The sequence below is a fragment of the Hyaena hyaena genome, unplaced genomic scaffold (genome assembly GCF_003009895.1).
Source record: "Hyaena hyaena isolate Hyena2069 unplaced genomic scaffold, ASM300989v1 scaffold_318, whole genome shotgun sequence".
In the NCBI taxonomy this organism is placed as follows: Eukaryota; Metazoa; Chordata; class Mammalia; order Carnivora; family Hyaenidae; genus Hyaena; species Hyaena hyaena.
In genome coordinates, this window is record NW_024080949.1 from 1,663,164 (window position 1) to 1,684,044 (window position 20,881).

The 20,881-nt window shown below is 42.2% G+C and overlaps 1 protein-coding gene across 4 annotated transcripts in view; it reads right to left on the reverse strand.

The window, feature by feature from the left end:
* The window catches only part of GK (glycerol kinase), a 78,645-nt gene that overhangs the window by 23,755 nt on the left and 34,009 nt on the right, over positions 1-20,881 (reverse strand). For 2 of the 4 annotated variants that reach the window (XM_039248764.1, XM_039248761.1), the window contains exons 5-13: positions 18,624-18,700; positions 16,493-16,630; positions 14,294-14,403; positions 13,781-13,847; positions 12,678-12,695; positions 10,921-10,956; positions 9,998-10,065; positions 4,499-4,541; positions 3,467-3,547 (exon numbers count right to left, since the gene is read on the reverse strand). In XM_039248764.1, coding sequence (XP_039104695.1) covers positions 3,467-3,547; positions 4,499-4,541; positions 9,998-10,065; positions 10,921-10,956; positions 12,678-12,695; positions 13,781-13,847; positions 14,294-14,403; positions 16,493-16,630; positions 18,624-18,700 — 638 coding nt within the window. The remainder of the gene's footprint in view (positions 1-3,466; positions 3,548-4,498; positions 4,542-9,997; positions 10,066-10,920; positions 10,957-12,677; positions 12,696-13,780; positions 13,848-14,293; positions 14,404-16,492; positions 16,631-18,623; positions 18,701-20,881) is intronic. The other 2 variants (XM_039248762.1, XM_039248763.1) reach the window with 2 other exon arrangements.

Below are 20,881 nucleotides of genomic sequence, written 5' to 3' on the forward strand. Positions count from 1 at the left end.
CTATCTACTACAGTTAACATGTGTGTGTAAGTATGTATGTTGTGGCTCAGGCTGCTAGGTAAGGAGATAAAAGAAGTGACCTATCTGAGATGCAGTGAAAAGAACAGTGGACTCAGGAGACAGGAGATGGCACAATGGGTGGCCCAGGTGTCCAGATTTTGATGTCCAATAACCTAAACTTACACCCTGGATCTGCTACTTACTAGCTTTCAAAAGTTACCTTGGCCAAGTGACTCCAATTTTACTTCCTACTATCAAATTCCTTGTGAGGGAGGTAGAGAGGCCTGTTTTCATCTGGTCCACTATCCCTCTCAGCTTTAAAATCCTATGAATCTTTAAAAAAACTACATGAATTGAAACAAAATCATAAAGCATGTGCCTTTTAAGTCTCCAGATGAGGCAAAACTGGAAAAACAACAAAGAGTGAAAAAAGAATCCACACTGTCAACAGGCTGAAATCACTATCACGAAACAGGAAGAAGCAAAGACCTGAATTCGGATTAGCAAAAGATCTGTACAGATGCCTGGCCGGCTCAGTCATTAGAGCACGTGACTAGATCTTAGGGTCTGAGTTCAAGTCTCGCGTTCTGTGTAGAGATTACATAAGGAAAAAGAAAGATCTGCACAAAGACAGAATGGAGAGGACTTGGCTTGATAATGAGTCATTTGAGAAAGGGCCAGATATTTTAACATCTGCTCCCAGAGCCAATGATATGATGGGTATTAGACTAAATGAATGAACTCTCAGGTTACAGTAGCGGAAGCTGTGTTTATGGTCAGAGAGGAACAAATCACACTAGTGAGTACAGGTCAGATTACATGTAGAATATTCTATTCCATTGTGGAAGATTCTGACAAATTGGAATGCATCTAATGAAGGGAGTCCAGAACTAGAAAGCATCCAGAAACTGTATGACATCAGGACACCGGGGGAGTTTATCCTGGAGCAAGAAGACCCAGAAAAACTGACAGCTACCTGCTAGAGTTTGAATGCTCTTGACGGCTGACCTAGGTCTAGTGGTAGCGGTGCTAATAAGAAGCACTTGTGGGTGCTATCTTCAAACAGAAGTTGGAAGGCTATTGGTGAAGGAAATAAGAGAAAACTCTTCATATTGGGAGGGAAGTTAAAACCAGGTAAGCCCTATCCCAGAGTCCCTTTCCAGGTCTAAGGCATCAATAATTCTATTTTTTTTTCTTATTTCTGAGAGAGAGAGAGAGACAGAGTGCACAGGGGAGGGTCAGAGAGACAGGGAGACCCAGAATCTGAAACAGACTCCAGGCTCTGAGCTGTCAGCACAGAGCCCGACGCGGGGCTTGAACCCACGAACTGTGAGATTGTAACCTGAGCTGAAGTTGGATGCTTAAATGACTGAGCCACCCAGGCGCCGCAAACATCAATAATTCTAAACGACTGTCTCCAGTATAAGGAAAAAAGACTCTTTAAGCTGCTCAGGTTACTAAATTGCTATAAGGTCACACTTATCAGATGGTATATATCCGATGTGCCCAGCGCTGTACTAACAAGCACATTTCACAGGGGGAAACAGAGCAGAACAGGGCTTGCAGGAATTTAACTTCTGAGAAATGATAGGATACTGTTGTTATTCCCAAATGTGTCTGTTATTCATAGAAAAGGAGTTGGGGGAGAGAGTACAGTGCTTATGTAGGGAGGGGCAAGAAAAAAACAGAAAAATCTTTGTGCTCTAGGCACAGCAACTAATATAATATTTGAACTAGAAACAGAAGTCTAACACTTGGGACCAAATTATCATCAGATCCTTTAGGAAAGAAGCCTCAGTAAGTCTTCAGATCAATCGTATATTTGTACATTACAAGGGAGCCATTTAAAATGGATTGTATGAGAAAGAATGAAATCTGGCCATGTGTAGCAACATGGATGGACCTTGAGGGTGTTATGCTGAGCGAAATAAGTCAGGCAGAGAAGGACAGATACCATATGTTTGCATGTATAGGTGATTAGGAGGAACTTAATGGAGGACCATGGGGGAGGTGAAGGGGAAAAATAGTGGGGGAGAGGGAGAGAGGCAAACCATGAGAGACTCTTAAATGCTGAGAACAAATTGAGGGCTGATGGGGGTGGGGGAGAGGGGAAGGGGGGTGATGGGCATGGAGGAGGGCACCTGTTGGGATGAGCACTGGGTGTTGCATGGAAACCAACTTGACAATAAACAATTTAAGGAAAAAAAATAAATAAACTGGATTGTAAAGGAACGTTTTGTGAAATATATCTAACAGGAGAGGGTGGGCAAAATGGGTGAAGGGGCAAAGGAGACACAGGCTTCCAGTTATGGAATGGATAAATCTCAGGAATAACAGGCACAGCATAAGAAATACAGTTAATGAAACTGTGTGTGATAGTGATGTATAGGGTAGATAGGAGCTACTCCTTGTGGTGAACATAGTATAATATATAAGCTTGTTAACTCACTAAGCTGTACACCTGAAAGTAATGTAACATTGTGGGTCAACTATACTCAAAAAGAAAAAAAAAAATGTGGGGCGCCTGGCTGGCTCAGTCTGCAGAACATGTGACTTGACTTTGGGGGTGTGAGTTCGAGCCCCACATTGGGTGCAGAGAGTACTTAAAAAATAAAATCTTTAGGGGCCCCCGAGTGGCTCAGTCGGTTGAGCATCCAACTTCAGCTCAGGTCATGGTCTCACAGTTGGTGAGTTCGAGCCCTGTGTCAGGCTCGCTGTGGTTAGCCTGTCAGCACAGAGCCCACTTCGGATCCTTTGTTCCCCTTTCTCTGCCTCTCCCCCACTTGCACTCTCCAGAAAATAAATATTTAAAAATAAATAAATCTTTTAATAAAAAGGAATGTATCTGATTTTATAACAAGAGTACTGCTTCTTTGACCTTATCTATGAGTTACTAATGTTCCTAATATAAACTCACCATGCCCTACACACTTAGACCGATACAGTCCTACTAGAATTTACAAATGTGACCGAAACAAATGCTTCCACTGAAAAATGGCACATATCTCCTCACTTTCTTTCCCACATCAAAATGTGAGGCAACATTTATTTTTATGGGGAGACCCACGAAGGGAATTCATCTGCGTCTGGCCCCAGAGATGCTCTTTGGATCAGTGGGACACTGTAGTTACAAAAACCACGGCATTTTCCAGTGGACAGAAATCACGGGGAGCAAGTGAACACCCGCGCTAAACGCCCCAGACAGAGGTTCTTCCGCTGTGCCAATCGGCTACCAGGCGCCTCCAGGGACTGGCGAGAGACTCTGGAGCCCTGATCTCCTGGGTCTCCTTGGAGCCGCGTCCCCAGCTCACTCCCGGGTTCCTTCCACCCAACCAAATGCCCAGAAAGAAAGTGAGTTTTTCAGTCTTATCGATGAAGATTTACCAGAAAAGGTGTTAGAAAGCACTGTGACTTTCACTGGCTTTGTCGTTCGCCGTGTTACGCACACTGATGGGGACGTACTTACTTCCAACGCATAATACACCGGTTTGTCTCGGCCCAGCTTGTAAGCCACTGTGGTCAGAAGGCCGTGCTCAGAAAACACACACTGCAGGACACAGAAAAAGACTTCAGTGGCCAGGCAGTTAAAGGGTGGCAGAAGAATATTTTTAAAAGCTAAGATGAACCAGGTACGAAATAATTCAATAAATAATGTAACAAATACAAAAATAAATCTTAACAGTTAAAATTACCAGTATTGTTCATAGCAGCACTCTCAACAATAGCCAAAACATGGAAAGAGCCTAAGTGTCCATCCACGGATGAATGGATCAAGACGATGTGGTTCATCTATGCAATGGAATACTCCATGGCAGTGAGAAAGAGAAATCTGGCCATGTGGAGCAACATGGATGGACCTTGAGGGTGTTATGCTGAGAGAAATAAGTCGGGCAGAGAAGGACAGGTATCATATGTTTGCACGGATAGGAGGATTAGGAGGAACTTAAAGGAGGACTGTGGGGGAGAAGAAGGGGGGAAATAGTGGGGAAGGGGGAGAGAGGCAAACCATGAGAGACTCTTGAATGCGGAGAACAAACTGAGGACTGATGGGTGGGAGGGGAGGGGGGAGATGGGCATGGAGGAGGGCACCTGTGGGGATGAGCACTGGGTGTTATATGGAAACCAACATGACAATAAACTATTTGTAAAAAAAAAAAAAAATTACCAGTATTAAGGGCAGGACACTTGAAACAGTATAGAAAGTCTACCCCTTGCTCCAGATTAGATTTGCATTAAGAATCTGACAAGGTCCGAGTGTAGCTATACCACGAGCAATTAAAGACACACATATAAAATTCAAAGAACCTGAAATGATCCTTACTAGAGCCACTTAAATTTAGTGATTGTCATCATTTTTATTGAGCTCTAAATTAAACCCTCATAAAGATTAAATAAAATCTGCAGAATCCTAAGCAACTTAATAGCAAATTATGCTCAAGCACTATTTACATGAAGTTAAAGAAGACTGTCAGCAATCTTTTAATTGGAAAAAACCAACCTTACGGCCTGTATTACACAGTAAGAAGCAGCCTGTCCCATACCTACAGTCAGGGGAAGAAGGAACAGTGTGACAATTTTATTAAAAATAAATCATGAAACAAAAATACAAATCATTTAAAACAACATTTAGCTCAGCACGATAAAAGTCATTCAAGTTTTAGAAAAGTTCCAAAAGTTAACAAGCATTACATACTCCTTCTGGAATAATGTTTTAAAGATAAGAAGAAAATGTACTTAGCGAGACCCTAATGGAAAAATGCAAGCATGGTATTTAGTACTTAAGTCTTGGCCCAGGACTGTGTTTATAAAATATCACCCAGTTCCAACAAATTCTATGTGCGGTCACAGTTACATCGCTACTAACCCACGCAGAAGGCAGCGCTTCCCTAAGCTGGCTGCTTAGCTCCGCCACTGTACAGTCAGGACGTGAGAAACAGCGCTATCTCCTGGCAGGGAGGGGGGGCCAGGTCCAGGGTGCGGGGAAGCTTAGCCGGACCTCGGCACACGTGTCCTCTGCAGGACAGGGCATTCTAAACAGGCGGGAGAGATGGAGCCAGAATGGAACGCCGCTGACGTGGAGAAAAGGAATTTACTTTATGGCAGCCTTATTAGTATAAGCTTTGGACTCTGTGACAGGTGTGGCACTGGACCCGAGTGAGTGGCTATGACTCGCGCCAGGGAGAGGAATAATCCAAACTGATACCGGTAGGGGTCACAGGGAAACAGGTGGCTGTGACTGTCAACCCCGGCTCTCTACCGACAGTCCCGCCCAAGCCTGGGGTTCTCTCCCCAGGGGCAGCAGGGCCTGGCTGCTCTTGGGACATTCCAGCAGGTGGGAGAAGGGGGAGTATGGAGGTCAGGGGCGGGCAGAGGGATCCCAGCAGAAGCTACTACCAGTCAGCACTAAGTCAGCAGACCTTAACAGCTGCGTCTGTTGTGTGGAGCAAATAGAAACCGAGGGCAATTTTTTCCAAAAAACATTTTTCCAGGCATCACTGTCTCGAACAGGAATTAACCCAAGATCTTCTATCTCTTTTCACTCAAATATATCCTCTGCCTGTACATTCACAGCGAACACATTCAGGGAGCACGTGATTAATGAATATCTACATTTTGTAAAAAACGATTTTATTGGGGCACCTGGGATGGCTCAGTCAGTTCAGCATCTGACTCTTGATTTCAGCTCAGGTCAGGATCTATAGAGCCCTGCGCTGGGATTCACACCGATCGTGGAGCCTGGTTAAGATTTTCTCTGTCCCTCTGCCCCTCTCCCCCACTCCTGCATTCTCTCTAAAATAAAAAAATTTTTAGGGGCGCCTGGGCGGCTCAGTCAGTTAAGCGTCCGACTTCAGCTCAGGTCACGATCTCACGGTTCATGGGTTTAAGCCCCACAATGGGCTCTGTGCTGACAGCTCAGAGCCTGGAGTCTGCTTCAGATTCTGTGTTTCTGCTCTCTCTGCCCCTCCCTCACTCACAGTCTCCCTCTCTCTCTCCCTAAAATAAACAAACATTAAAATACTTTTTTACATAAAATTTTTAAAAAATTTTATTTTTAAGTAATCTCTACATTCAACATGGAGCTCGAACTCACAGCCCCAAGATCAAGAGTCACGCACTCTACCAAGTGAGGCGTCCCAAAAGATATCTACATTTTTAAAGATGCCAGTCAACTAACACTAGGTACAGGCAATAATAATTTGCTTCCACAATGCTGAAAAAGCTATATATTTTAACTTAATCTCCTTTAACAAATATTCTTAAAAATGTAAGTTAATGACTGGTTTCATGCTTTTTAAAGGAGAAATCTGTACCAATTTGGCCCCCATACAAACACTCAGTATACCAGACAGTAGTGTACAAATCTTGAAGTACCAAAATGCCGCAAAGGTTCAAGGCGCTTAATAAAACTGAATTTTAAGTTAGTATACTTAGTAAGTAATTAAGGAACATCATCAGTGTATGAAGAGACTCTTGCTACATAGAGGCCACTGCTTCCAAAGCAGTACACAGGCAATTATTTTTCTCTTAAATTTTATTTTTTCTTCCCAGTCATTAAACATATATGGAGCTTTCAGCATTTATATGGTAGACCTATCCTTTCTCAAGATGGTACTGTGTTTGAACATCCTAGAAAGAGGTCTGACTTTTCTGACCTCTGTGATGGTAAAGGCTGCCTGCTGTCCCTCACAGAGGAGGGTGCCCTCTCAAAGATGGTGCCCAGGAGGAGCGGAGTGAAAGGCCTCCTTCAGACTACTTAATGCCTCTGGGGAGAAAGGGCATCTGTCTTAGGTTTCTGTCCTGAAAAGCAAAGTTGAATGTTCAAATAATCCCTGTTCATTCATGAAAGAATAGAAAATATGGAAAAGCTGAAAGAAAAATTACAATCACCCATAATCTGTTCCTCCACATCAAAACAGAGATGGGCTTTCCACTGAGGTCTGAGACGGCTGTTATTTGCTCCCTGCTGAGGTCTGAAAAGACTGACTCGGTTCTTGATCCCACTATCTCCAACTTTCAGGACTTCGTTCTGCCCATCACTTATCTCTCATTCATTTTACGAGTCCCATCTGCTCTCTACTCAGGCTCCAAAGAAACATTCTCTGGCCTTGCTCTAGCTTCAAAACACAAACAAACAAAATGCCCCAAACTTGCCACGATCTTGTTAATTAACAAACAGCCTACTTCGCTCACCATTTCTGGATGGTCATTTTTGCAAAGTACATTCTGTCCGGCTGTCCCTATTTTCTACCTCCCCACATCTCTTTTGGCACTGTGCAACCTGGCTTTCATCGTGAGCGTTCTACTGAAGCTTCGTGCTTAAAAGTCACCACTGAAGACCCACTTTCTACGTACAAATGTCACTTCTCATCCTCAGTCTCCGTGACCTTTTCGTAGCATTTTGTACGGCTGACCAAGCCTCCCTCTTAACGTCTCTACCCCGGATTTCCTTATTAATGAATGATTGCGCTCCATTTCTATGAATGTCCCATACTGTGTCTCTTACTTGTCCTCAGGACCTCCTCTACCTGTATGCTTTTTCGTGGGACACCTAGTTCTACTGCTTCAAAAACTGCCTCTGAATAAGGGAAATTTAAAATCTCTATTACTGAACTCATTGCATATTTACAAGTGTGTGCAATGTACAGCCCACCAGTACCACAGCCATGTCCCAAACTGAAAGTATGCTATTCAGACCTGCTCCTTACTTTGGCTCAGCCTACCCACTGGGCCCAAGTGACTAGACCCCATGCCTATTTCCTGTCTCTTGTCCTTGCACAGTGCCAAAGATATTCGCCTGCAGCCTCCCTCTCTGTCGCCATCCTTTTTTGCCCTTACTTTCTTTATCAGGACGCCTTTATGGTCTCTTCACCTTTAGTGTCTCCTCACTTCGGTCAAGAACTTTGATGGTATTAGTGAATGGCTCTAGTCACTCTGAAATCCAGCTCATAAACCTTCAGAAGTATCCCACTGCCTCATCAGGGAAAAACTCCTCAGTCTCAAAGTTAGAGTGTCACGACATTTCCCACCACTGCCCCACCTGAATGTTCACTACCTCCTCTAAACCAAGGCTTCCATTTCGCTCTTTGCCTCTTTCTTCAGTGTTCTGTGCACTTGCCAATATAGCTCATTCTTCAAAACACCTCAGTATTAACATAATCTTTTGTGATTTGTCTTCCCTTCCTTTGAAACCCAACAGCAGGCTTTCGAAGTTTCTTGCGGTACAGGAGCTCTGACCTGTAATACGATGAACTATGTATCTGTGTTCTTTCCCCTCGGGAAGAGAACTACGAGCGCAGAGATCGGACAATACGCTCTTTCCCGCCTCCAGCCTGCAGTGGCTGTAGAGGAACTCGGTCAGCCCTCCTGCACTTCAATTCATCAGTTCACGACTTGGCTGATGAAGGCTGATGTGGGAAGGGAGTAGAGAGGAGGAAAAGCAGACAGTTTTCTCGGGTGCCTCCCACGTGCTCTACACCGGGTTAGGTACCTGATAGAGTGCATCAGATTTACGAGCATTACCGTGCCTGGCAGGGGGGGAAGGTGGGGGTGAAAGAGCCTAGTTTTCTATCATTGCTCTGGGTTCTGGATACAGCAGCCTGGAACCGAGAATGCACAGTGTTATTTCCAGGCCCACGCTCACCCAAGCTCTCTTGATCATACCCTCAGGACACCAGGACCCGCAAAGATTTTTCGTATCTCCTCTCCCCCCCCCCCCCCCCCCGAGAAAAACTCTCACACAAATAATGTCACACTCTCACATGGGGACTGCTGACCCCGCTAGGCGACCAAATATTTAATTTAAAATGTTAGAGATTCCATTATTCACAGAAGAAGAACATAACCACTGAGATAAACATTGTTGAGACAATCAGGAAATTCTCTAGAAAAGAAGAATTCACTGTACAGAGTCTCCTGCTGGGTCTACAGCAATCGTTTCTACGTGCGGTGCAGTAACACGCAGAGAGGCTAAGAGCCCCCGCTAAGTCGAATCCGATCAATCTGGGGGCAGAGGCAGTTTCTTTCACGTACTAGCTTAACCACTCCTGAGCATCTATTTTCTCATCTGAAACTGTGAGAAACCTTATACAGACTCCCCACGAATGAGTGGTAAGGAGACAAAGTTAGGAAAAAAATGCACCAAATCTCGACTTCCATCATCGCTTCCGCTTTCTGTTGAAGGAGAAACTCCCAAGTAATGAAGTGGGGTGAAAACACAATGCCAGGAAAACAGCACTGAAAATCCCACAAAAATCTAACTTTATACTTATAGTGAGAAAGTCTAAGATAGGAACGGTATGTTGAAAAATACCGTTTATTTAAAAAAAAATTTTAAAGTACTCTCTACACCCAATGCGGGGCTCGAACTCATGACCCAGAGATCAAGAGTCACATACTCCACCGAGTGAGACAGCCAGGTGCCCCTAAAAAATATAGTTTAAATCATGATGCAGTCTCCCCCTCTGCTCTGTCCTCCTCTACTCCCCACCATGAATACTTTAAACTAAAACTTAGTTTCTGGATGGAAAACGTATTCAACTTTATAAATTAAGGTCTTTACAAGCCTTACCAGTGTGCTTACATATGGTATAATGTATTTTATATGAAGGAGATAAAGACGACCAAATGGCAGAAGCTTTTTCTTAAATTACTTTTTTTACATTTATTTATTTTTGAGAGACAGAGTGCGAGAGGAGGAGGTGCAGAGAGAAGAGACACAGAATCTGAAGGAGGTTCCAGGCTCCGAGCAAGCGTTCAGCACAGAACCGGATGCGATGCTGGAACCCATGAACCATGAGATCATGATCTGAGCCAAAGCCAGATACTCAACCGACTGAGCCACCCAGGCACCCGCCAAATGGCAAAATCTTAAGGGAACTCTTAAGCTATTGATTTTCAGCCTTGATGAACTTCAACAGATTTTCCTCATTCAAAGTGTCAAAGAGAGAAACAAACAAACAAAACACCATTGGTTTTTTAATTTGTTTCTTAAACTCACGTATTTTTGGCTTGTCCATCCTGGAAGCACATTTGTCCCACCAATGCAGCAGACTGGTCCCCCAAACACTGCAAGTATAAATGACAATAAAGAACAATAAGACAATATTATTAATTTTCTTTTTAGAACAGCCTAGGATTTATTTTTCCTTTTTTATTTATCAAGGAATTAATTGTCTTGATTTTTCATTGCTTCTATTTGGTCATTGTTCCATTCCTTTTTGTTAATTTTTTTTAAATGTTTTTTATTTATTTCTAGGAGAGAGAGAGAGAGAGAGACAGCGTGAGCAGGGGAGGGTCAGAGACAGAGGGAGATACAGACTCTGAAGCAGGCTCCAGGCTCTGAGCTGGCGGTCAGCACAGAGCCCGACGCGGGGCTCGAACCCACGAACCGCGAGATCATGACCTAAGCAAAAGTCGGACGCTTAACCGACTAAGCCACCCAGGTGCCCCTCCTTTTTGTTAATTTTTAAAAGTGTTTATTTTATTTTATTTTTTTTTGAGACAGAGACAGAGTGAGAGCGGCAGAGGGGCAGAAAGAGAGGGAGACACAGAATCTGAAGCAGGCTCCAGGCTCCATGCTGTCAGCACAGAGCCCAAAGCGGGGCTTGAACCCACGAACTGTGAGATCATGATGACCTCAGCTGAAGTTGGACGCTTAACCGACTGAGCCACCCAGGTGCCCCCATTTTTCCATTTCTTAAAACCCTGTAAGATAGGAGGTATGGGAAGGAAAAGGTAGAATTTAGTCAAAAGATTCTCAATGGCCCCTACCGTGTCACGTAAGAGCAAGAATCAGCCAATTTTGTGGCTTCTACTTGTTTTCCATAGTTTAGGAAGGGGGAGGCTGATTCAGATATAGGAAGAAACCCACGACCTGGAAGGGGACTAAGGTTGAGGAGGAAGCAGGAAGATGACACTTACCCCAGATATTGGCACACCTTCCAAGGCCCCAGCTTTCTAATAAAATTTTAAAAAAGGATCATGAATAATCACAAACTATCGTCTCTACTAACATAACTGCAACAGGAATGAACACGAATAGCAACATGCCAGAGCATGTGGGCAGACAACACAAAGCAAGTGGTTCGACTACATATGTGGCTCAGAGACAGACACCAGATGTATTTCTAGCATGACAAGAAGAGACATGGCATTGGAGAATGGATGCCACACGCTGGACTCGGACTCCGGAGACGCGGGTTCTACTCTTGGTTAGTCAGTGTTAAGCCACTGAGCGGGCCGCTGGGACTTCTCTTTGCCTCAATTTCTTGATCTACAAAATGGAATCTAGGTAACAAGAAAGTCTAGGTCCAACAGCTCTTTGCTATTATTGCCGTTAATAAGGAAAAGGAAAGCGTCCTTTAAAATGAACATATAAATCGCTATGAAAGCAGTATGGAACGTTCTCATTTTGGAAGGGCTGGATTGTACCAACCGTCCTTCCTACGCCAACTACTCCAGGTAAGTGAGAAACACGAGCGCATTTGGGGACTAATATTTGTTCATATAGCCGGCATCATTCTTCAAGTTTAGATAGGCAAGAGTTAGATGTAGGTCACGAAGAGCGGTTTTCATTTTGATCAAATATGGCCAGCACTCTAGAACAAGAATGCGATTTAAATGGCTGTGTATTTTACAGAACGTATTCAAAAAAATATTCAAATACAAAGCAATCTGTGCTGGTTAAGGAACCAGGGGAAAGGAACGTGATCCTTGGAGAAGTGTGACACGCTAGGAAGGGTGCCAAACAAAAGCTTTGGACGGACTGAGCCCTTAGCCTGCCATCTGTGAGCCAGTCCCCCAGCCACTGGGAGCTTACGCTTTCCTACCTGTTTGAATGAGGGTAAGAACAGAAGCCACCGCACACGGCTGCAGTGGTAAGGAAATAAGAGCATCTATTTTTATGCTTTACAAAATAGAAAACATCTTCTAGATGGTGGATATCATTTTACTTCTTTCACACTTTCTGCTTAACTCAAGACCTGCTCTTTTTACATGCTGTATACATTCTTAGAAAATCTGGACCTGGACAACAGGGCGAATTTCATGAAGAACAGAGTCAATCTGTAGGAAACCTAGAGGCTGTATATCTTAATATACTAAGATACTAAAAGATGCCTTTGCTTATACTACCGGAAGCTATTATCAAAAACCACCAGCAGGATCTACTAATGTGCATTCAGGCACATAAAGCGTTTTTTTTCCTTCATAGGGAGGGCTCTCTGGGGGATTCCCAGGAATGGCCTCTGGTGAAGCATGCAGAAAAAGTGACAGTGCATTTCCAACTAACTAGTCTGAAAGGCTGGATGAGTTTCATTTAAGACAGGCGGTTAGGACATTTAAACCACATCTCATTTTCCCGTCGTGCTAAAGCCCAAAGCACATCACACCTGTACTTTGTCACAGGGAACATCGGAATTTCTCACTCGGGAAAATGACCTTAGTCGTTTATTTTGAAACACCACTTTCAGTCTTAGGGGAAACTTAAGAACAAACAGATACGAGTGAGTTTAAAGGAAACCTGAAGCTTGCCTAGAGCTTAAGAGTAATTTGGAGGGTCAAGGAGATTCTAGAAGAATCGGTTTAGTAAACGACTTCGGTTTGTCTAAAACTAAATGGAAATGCACTGTATCTTTTCCAAATGAATGGGTAGCATAATTGGTGGGCGACCTACTCACCAGGCTATGAGAGATTTTCTATAGTCAGCAAGGGGGAAAAAGGGGGACAGAAGCATAATATTTTAAATGCAAGAGAAAAAACTAGGCCAGTAAATGCTTTTTTTCAACCGTTCTCTAAAACTGTTTCTCAGGAATAAGTTCTCTTCCCTGATCTAAGTCAGTATGTAGACAGCTATGAAATCATCGAAGCACTTTCAGTATAGATGAGCGATGCTTCCCTTAAAAAACTCCACGGTACCTTAGAAGGCTTTATTATAAATGAAATATTTAAGAAGTCTGCTCAAGCTTTATCCAGAGCATTTAGTATGTAACCCAATGTTTATTAACTCTATAAGGAGAGTTTCTAATATTTGTCATGAAATGTCTAAACAATATTTTTTGCAATTTATTTTAGACCTATTTTTGACTTTTATCATCAATTCTAGATTTTTGTGCTCAAATACCAGTTCAAATCCTCCTGGAGGTTTTTCATCCCTGATGTGTCATTAGAGATACTCAGTGATAATAAGCACACTTTTTGTGAAAACGACTTTTTCTCTCGGTTTCAGTGAAATTGACAGCAAAATGTGTATTATGGAAACCTGCTTAATTAGCAATCACAAGTCAGAAAGAGACCCTTTGCTTTCAGTTTCTTTGCTACAGTTTTTTTTTTTTAAAGGGGGCTGACAAAGAATCTTAATATAAAAAACATGGTTTGGCTATTAAAAGAAATTCAACAGGAAAAAGAACACTAAATTATAAGCCAGCACCACAACTACTGAACAGTTTTTTTCAATTGAAAGAATAAACCGGCTCAAACCATGTCACCGTCTGTAGTTAGAGTGCTGCAGTAATACTTTAAAGTAGAATACTTTAAAAGTAGTAGAAAAGAAGAGCCAATTAAAGTTTATAAAATGTAAAATCAACTGGTAAGAAGGCTTCTAAAAAATTTTAAGTTATTAAACTATTTAAACAGTGCTAAATTCTCATTTTATACGCTACCAACACTTACAGAAAAGTCACAACTCTCAAACTAGGAAACGTAACACAACTGCCTTTTGAATTCTGAATAGTAAAGCTTTTTAAAAAATGAAATTTAAAAAACTTTTTTTTTTTTTTTTTACCATTAAGCCATAGATCTCAGAAGAACTCCGAACATTTGGAAGAACTTTCATTGGAATTTCAAAAAATCTGAAAAACAATTAAACACTGGGTATTTAACGCTATTTTAAATAACTATCTGGAAGCATTTATATGTATTTAGAAGCAAAAATGTAAATAACTATCAGATAATGGCTGTTATGGAGTACAGAGTTAAATAATAAGCCAGCAGGACGTATGGCTATTTAACATTTGAACCTGATACAAACAAATTGATAAAAAGTAAGAAGCACACAACACACGAAGTACTTTTCTAAAGAAACCTAATCTTCCTAATCAAGACACTTAATTTGGCCTGTCTGTTACAGATGCAACAACAGGCTCATGTTTGAATACACAGTAGAGACTTGCGCACTGAGTGTTGAAGCACCAACAATCAAAGTTTGGTGTTCCACCGACATCGGAAAAGAGTAAGATTTAGGTTATAAATAGGTAATGTATCTAGCAAGGGCTTCTTAGGGCAAAACCCAACTTACTCGCAGAGCTCTTTATCCCACTCCAGAGAATGAATGTTGAAAAGCATTGTCCTACTTGCATTGGTTACATCCGTACAATGGACACCTCCGTTGGCCCCTCCGGTCAAACTCTAGACAGAATAAAAGGGACATGTTAAATCTGCACTAATTTGCAATTTAAATTACAAGTCATCAAGGGCTGTACTCAGGAGCAGAGTGCAGAAGGCAGGAGAGAATGGAATGTTCCAACTGTTGAATGCTCAGGTTTCCGGCAGTGTCTTACAAAAATACAATGGGAACTACATACGTAATTTTACGTTTTCGAGTAGCTACATTTAAAAAGTATAGAGAAGCAAGTGAAATTAATTTTAATGATACCATATATTTTATTTAACCCAAACATCTCCAAAATATCCTTTTAACATAAAAAATTCTTTCAGAGACATTTTACCTATCGACTGGATTTTATTTTTAAGTAATCTCTGTGCCCAAGGTGGGGCTCACACAACCCCCAGATCTCAAAAGTCTCACACTCTAGTGACTGAGCCAGCCAGGTGCCCCAGTATTTTACCTTTTTAAATACAATATATATGTTACACAGCACTTGTTGATTCAGATTAGCCACATCTGAAGTTCTCAGTGGCCAAGCATGGCTAAGTGGCCACCATAATAGCACAGTGCTAGTCAATTGGGAGTTAGACAAAAAACCAGTTTTGTTTTCATCTATTATCTTCGGAAAATGTTGTCTTATCAGATTTGGTCAAATGTAATATATTGACATGTCTGCCTCTTCAGGATCTTATAGAACTCTGTGTTATTTTTTGAGAATAACAATGCTAGTTGGGCTGTGCCGACCCAAGTATGTATCCCAAAAGCAGAGGTTTAAAGTCTCTGGCGTCAGTACCCTCAGAGCTGAGCTGAAAGGAGTGCCGCTTTCTTTGGGTGTGAGCGATAAGCGGGGAGGCAGGACCAGAAGTGGAGAAAAGGCCACTTGGCATCCTGTGAGCGGGTGCCCCTCGACCCCGCAGCAAAATGTGCCCCCTCGTCTCCCGCAGCTCTCAGTTGCCCCAGCCTGCCTTACTCTGGTTTCAGGCAACTGATCGTCAGAACTATGTCAAATGCGCCGGGGGTGAAAACCGGTGGGCCCTGGCCAAGCAGGGGGAGGGGCAGAGAAGGCGCTGTTTCCTGGGACTGGTTCTGGAACATCTGCTCGGTGGGTGTGGCCAATGAGAATAGGGACAATATTCTTGTGAAGCTCTCGTGACTGGTGAAAAAGATTTTGACACTGAAGTCGGTACAAATGAAAGCGTATGTGTGGGACTTGCTTTAAAATGATCTGTGGGGAGAAAGAGTATGTGAGTGTAGCTGAAACAAGACGGCCCAGAGTTCATCACACTACTCCCTCTACTTTGGGGTACATTTGGAAATGCCCACAAAAAAAATAACAGAGAACCAAAGAGAGAAAGGGCGAGAGGACATGTACTTGTAAGATAAATCTGGGAAATGTCTAAAATGTTAGTTTCTACTCATCTGTGTTCAGCTTAGGCAGTGAAATTTCCACTATGATCTGTTATAGTATGGCTTAAATAAGGGACAGCTGTGTAATGCTGAAAGCAAACGCTAAAAGTCACACAGATGTTTATCATGTTAACTAGGTGCTTCTTTGAAGAATAACCAGTGGAGGGGCGCCTGGGAGGCTCAGCAGGTCGAGCGTCTGACTCTTGATTTCAGCTCAGGTCATGATCTCACAGTTGTGGGATCGAGCCCTGTGTCGGGCTCCGTGCCGAGCACGGGGCCTGCTGGAGATTCTCCCCCCCTCTCTCTTCCTCTGTCCCTCCCTCCACTCATGTGAGTGCACATGCTTGCTCTCTCTCTCTCTCTCTCTCTCTCTCTCCAAAATGAAAAAAAAAAAAAAGAAATGACCAGTGGAAAAGAATATATGACAGGCAAGAGAAAAAGACTACCTAAATTAGTAATTACTAAGTACCTAAATTAGTTATTCTAAAGATAATAGACATGAGACAGGTCTTTGGTGATCATCCTCCATTTTTACTGAAATAAAGCAAGAAAAAATGAGGAGGATGTAAGGAAAAATGCCTCTTAAATGGAGGCTGAAATGTCAATTTTGCCAACTAAAATGTCTGAACTCTTAACAGAACACACACGGTCTAAAGAATTTCTGAAAAGCTTTCTCCATGCATGCATCATATTTAAACATACCCAAATAAGCCATGAATCAATGGTCCCAAAAAGAGCTCTATCTTCTTCAACAGCCTTTTGAACTTTTCTCACATTGTCAAGGAGCCAACGAAGTTTCACGGCACTGAAGTAAGTGCTAAGTGGAAGGCCTGTCTTGGACTAAAAACAGGTATGAAGTTCAGCCAGCAAATTAAATGCCTAACAGTTTAAAATAAGACACCAAACCCAAAAAACTCAGCAATCACAAAATATTCAATGGCGCTAAAGCCAAGCCCATGGTATTACGGATAGAAATAGTTTTCCTATCTTGTGGCACGAGAAAGCATGCTCACGAACAAAGATCAGGGTGATGTGTTTGCAGTTCAAAGAGCATCCACGTTGCAAGGTAAAGAGAAAATTAAATGACACAATACCCTATAATCTAGATAGTGAACATGTAGATGTTAGCTTCTGTGATGAGTACTACATGCAGAACCTAGTCCAAAACTCTGCTTTCGCTTTGCTATTTTAAACTATTAAAAATCAGAGACTACATCAAATCATAAACTAATGACCGTACCAGAAAATTGTTTTAAAACATAGAAGACTTGACAACAATATACTTATGTGTGCAAAAAATATATATTATAAACAAATATATATATTTACACACACATATACATATTCAAATAACATAACATGAAGTAAGTAGAGAACAAAGTAGAGCTCAAGGACATGCTGGATGAGAGCAACAGTGAGCTGTTCTATAGAAGAAAGTAGTTGCCTTAACCCAGCGAATACACTGAACAGAGAGACGGTGGACTGAATAAAGGATAAAGGCTAAATACAATGGACATACTGGCTTATCAGTATTCCTTTACAATGGATCAGTCCAACTCCTATTTTTGTTAGTATATTAAATACCAGATTTATTTATCAGGGCTAGTGAAAGTGGTAAAGAAGATACATACATCAAAATAATGCAACTATCGGGCCCCTAATTATCCCCTAATCCTTGGTCTCCCCGTTTATCACCTAACTACAGAAAATTCAAACCAATCCATTTAATACTTTAATGCACGCAGTAAGTTAAGACTCTTAACTCATGGTTTTCCAGCTTTCCTAGAAAAAAAAAATCAATGCTCAAAAATAATGAAAGGAAATAATTTGGGGGGTTATTTCTCTTTGAAGGACCAAGGATCATCCCACAAAGCCAACAGAGAGGTAGTCCATAATATTTCATTGTTGTGACTTGGGTAGGAAGTATAAAAGTTGCCTAAAATGGCAGTGAAGAGGAAAACATGCATCCCTTGAAGGAAAGTAACTGGAAGTGGGGGTGAGGGATGGGCAGGGTGACAAAGAGGAACAGCATAGGAAATGAGTAAGGGCATATTCGGGACTATGTTATTTGGGTGGGTGAGGGGAGGAAATGGTGTTTGTTCAACTGCCACAATTAATGGGATCTGAATGCTAGTTTCAGAACCAAGAACCACTGCCCTAAGAGTCCCACTGACAAATAAATATAAAAGGGATAAACCAAAAAAAAAAAAAAAAAAAAAACCCAAAAAACAAAAAAAACAACCCAGAACTACCTTTGCAGGCTAGAGGTTGGCCTTGACTTTGCTAAGAAAAATACCTGTCTGGTTTCAAAAAATTCTCTCTCCCTTCATTTATCTGAAGAGAGCTCTATATATGGACTGAAGTTTAGGCAACTGTTATAAGCTTCCTTCATATGAAGAAAGTGGAAGAGGAGTTCAGTAAGGAGTTGGAGTGACTTTTACTTTGTCTCTCTGAATCCAGATGCCTAAAAACTCCAAAGCATCCGGAACTTTCTTTGACAGACAGTAGAAACCAAGAAGGACAGATTTGGAAAGCATGGTTGAATTCTAGGAAGAAGAACACCCTGGGAAGTGTGGTCTAAGTCACTGGGACACTTTATGATCCCCTTCAGCCTATCACCCTTGGAGTATGAATCCTCCAATCTACCACAGGGCAAGAAGACAGAAAGGCAAATACTTGAGTTGCCCTCAATTATCTGCGGAGAGTCTACAAAATGTATCAAATAACTACTGTGTGATAGGACGTGGGGCCCGAACAGTCGTTCAGGTGAAAACTCGAAACCCTTTTTTTTAAACAAGCATTCTTATAGTATACTTTTGAAGACATCTCTTACCTTGACAAAGTTATTATTTCCTGGAATTCTTTTACTAAGATTCTCAACGGTAGACTGGGTTCTTAGATCAAGCCACACTATAGACCAAAATATAATAATATATATGAAAACCTTCATTAAAAAAAAAATCAGATCTTAATGAAATCACTGTCAAGGATAGGAGATTGATTAGTTTCCACAAGCAATTAAAATGCTAGAGCTTTCAAAAGATAGAAATTAGAAAATTAGAAATGAATGGGCATATTGTTAAAAAAAAAGAATAAATTTATGAGGAAGAATTGAAAGGTTTTATGCAAAATTACAGACCAAGTTAGAACAATACAAACCTTAGGGCCCTTATTTTGTATCCTTTTTATAGGGAAAAAAAAGCCACAATGAAAAAATGTTTTGGCTAAGCATGTTCTAAGAATACATGAGTACAGAGAAAATCTAAATGCGCATCACGCTAGTTGCCAGGGCAGAATTCACAACTCAGGATCACCGTACTGTGTATAAAACAGGTATCGTAGAAAACGTGGGGGCGATCTGTGACAAAGCAGAGCACCTGGTACCATTTATTGGAAGAAAAAGTAAGATTCAGTCTCTCACCTATGAAATGCTTGTTTACATCAAACTCTTCCATTTCCAAAGTAGGCTACAAGCCAGAATCATTAAAAGAATTGTTTAAAGGTCACCATTCTTGCTCCATGCCAGAGTGTAAAAAAAAGTCTATTTTAAGAGATCAACATTATTTATAGTAACTATCGTCCACTTTCTGACCCTCGAGGAGAACATATTTCTGTCCTGCTTCATGCCAGAAGGCCCGAGAAAGAGAAGGTATCAAATAGTACATAAGGCAGCGATGAAGGGTAACCAAGAGGGCTGCAGAATATTCTTCATCAGATTTAAGTTTTGTACTTAAACTTCTATCACTTTTCATTGGTGAGTGGTCACTCAGTATTTTCAGGCACTGACTGAGCTCAGATGCATCCTGAAAAGGCTCAGGCCTGTAGTGTATTTAAAGGGCACCGGGGAAGGGAATCCAGGCTTGCCCACGACACATGCCAAGGATGGACACTTGCGGCATAGTTTGGTCTACCCTGGACCAGCCAATTCCTCTCTTCATTTCAAAACCAGGGGTTTTTTTTTCCCCCAGGAAAAAAAATAAAAATAAAAACCAGTTCTTTTTCTGTTGTGAATTTGAATCCATTCTTTCTAATCACTTAAATTGTCATTGCCCTCACTGAGGGCTGTCTGAGCTTGGTTTTGACCGGCGGCTACCTCAGGACTATAGGCTGGTTTCTATGGGAGTGAAAAGCAGCAAGAACAGTCTTGTCACCAACGAGAAAACGGGAGGCAGAGAGGAAGCCGGGGGGCGGGGGTGTGTGTGTGTGTCTGTGGCCTAGAGAGCACATCCGCATTTGTTGCCCACCATGCATTCCTTGGGCTCCTGAGAGCAGGATCTCGAACTCTCTTTAGCAAATCATCTCTCCCCCATCCTCAGCTGTGCAGTCGGCCCAACGGAGATGCATGCTCAGCCTGCTGGAGTCCCTTCTCCGCAACCCTACTGGGCGGTGTGTGGCCGGGCCTGCCGCCCCGGTGAAGAGCGAGCCGGATCGGTCATGTTTGGAGCCGTCCAAGAAGAGACAGGCTCACGGGGCATCCAGCTCCTACTGTCTGAGTCTGGAATCAAAAGCACCTGAACTAAAGCTACTCTTGCAGTGCTGGTTCCATGAACAAAAAAAGTCTTGTGTTTTTATAACCTTTATTTAGTTCGAGTTGAGCTCCCTAGTACTTGCATGGTGACGGATGCAGCCACGTGGAGTTGGCAAGGGCCACCAAGGCGGCCCGCCCTTCACAGAGCGGTGGGATTGCGGGCCTCTGACAAACGCCAACCTTCCTCACAGGCAAGCAACCTCAGGAGTAAGCGGGCAAAGGAGAGGAATTCAAGAGAGAGGTTTTGAGTCTGTGAATTAATAGACACATCTCAGTCCTCAGTGGTTCAAGCTCCAGTGGGCTGGGGGTTTAAAATCATTGAGTGTGTTTCACCTACTTTTCAAAAACGAAACAGGGTGGATTAGAACTGAAAATATCAGAGTTCACGGAACTCAGTAAGGTAGGTATTGTGAAACTGTTGTTTTAGTTATGGGAGTTTGATGAATCATCGTGTAAAATGCATTTCTTATCAAGGGACATGAACAAAGGACACGAAAGTCATTGTTCTAGGCTGCTGAGTGACTCAGAGCCTTCTAGAAGAGTGCTTTTCTGTATTTAATGCA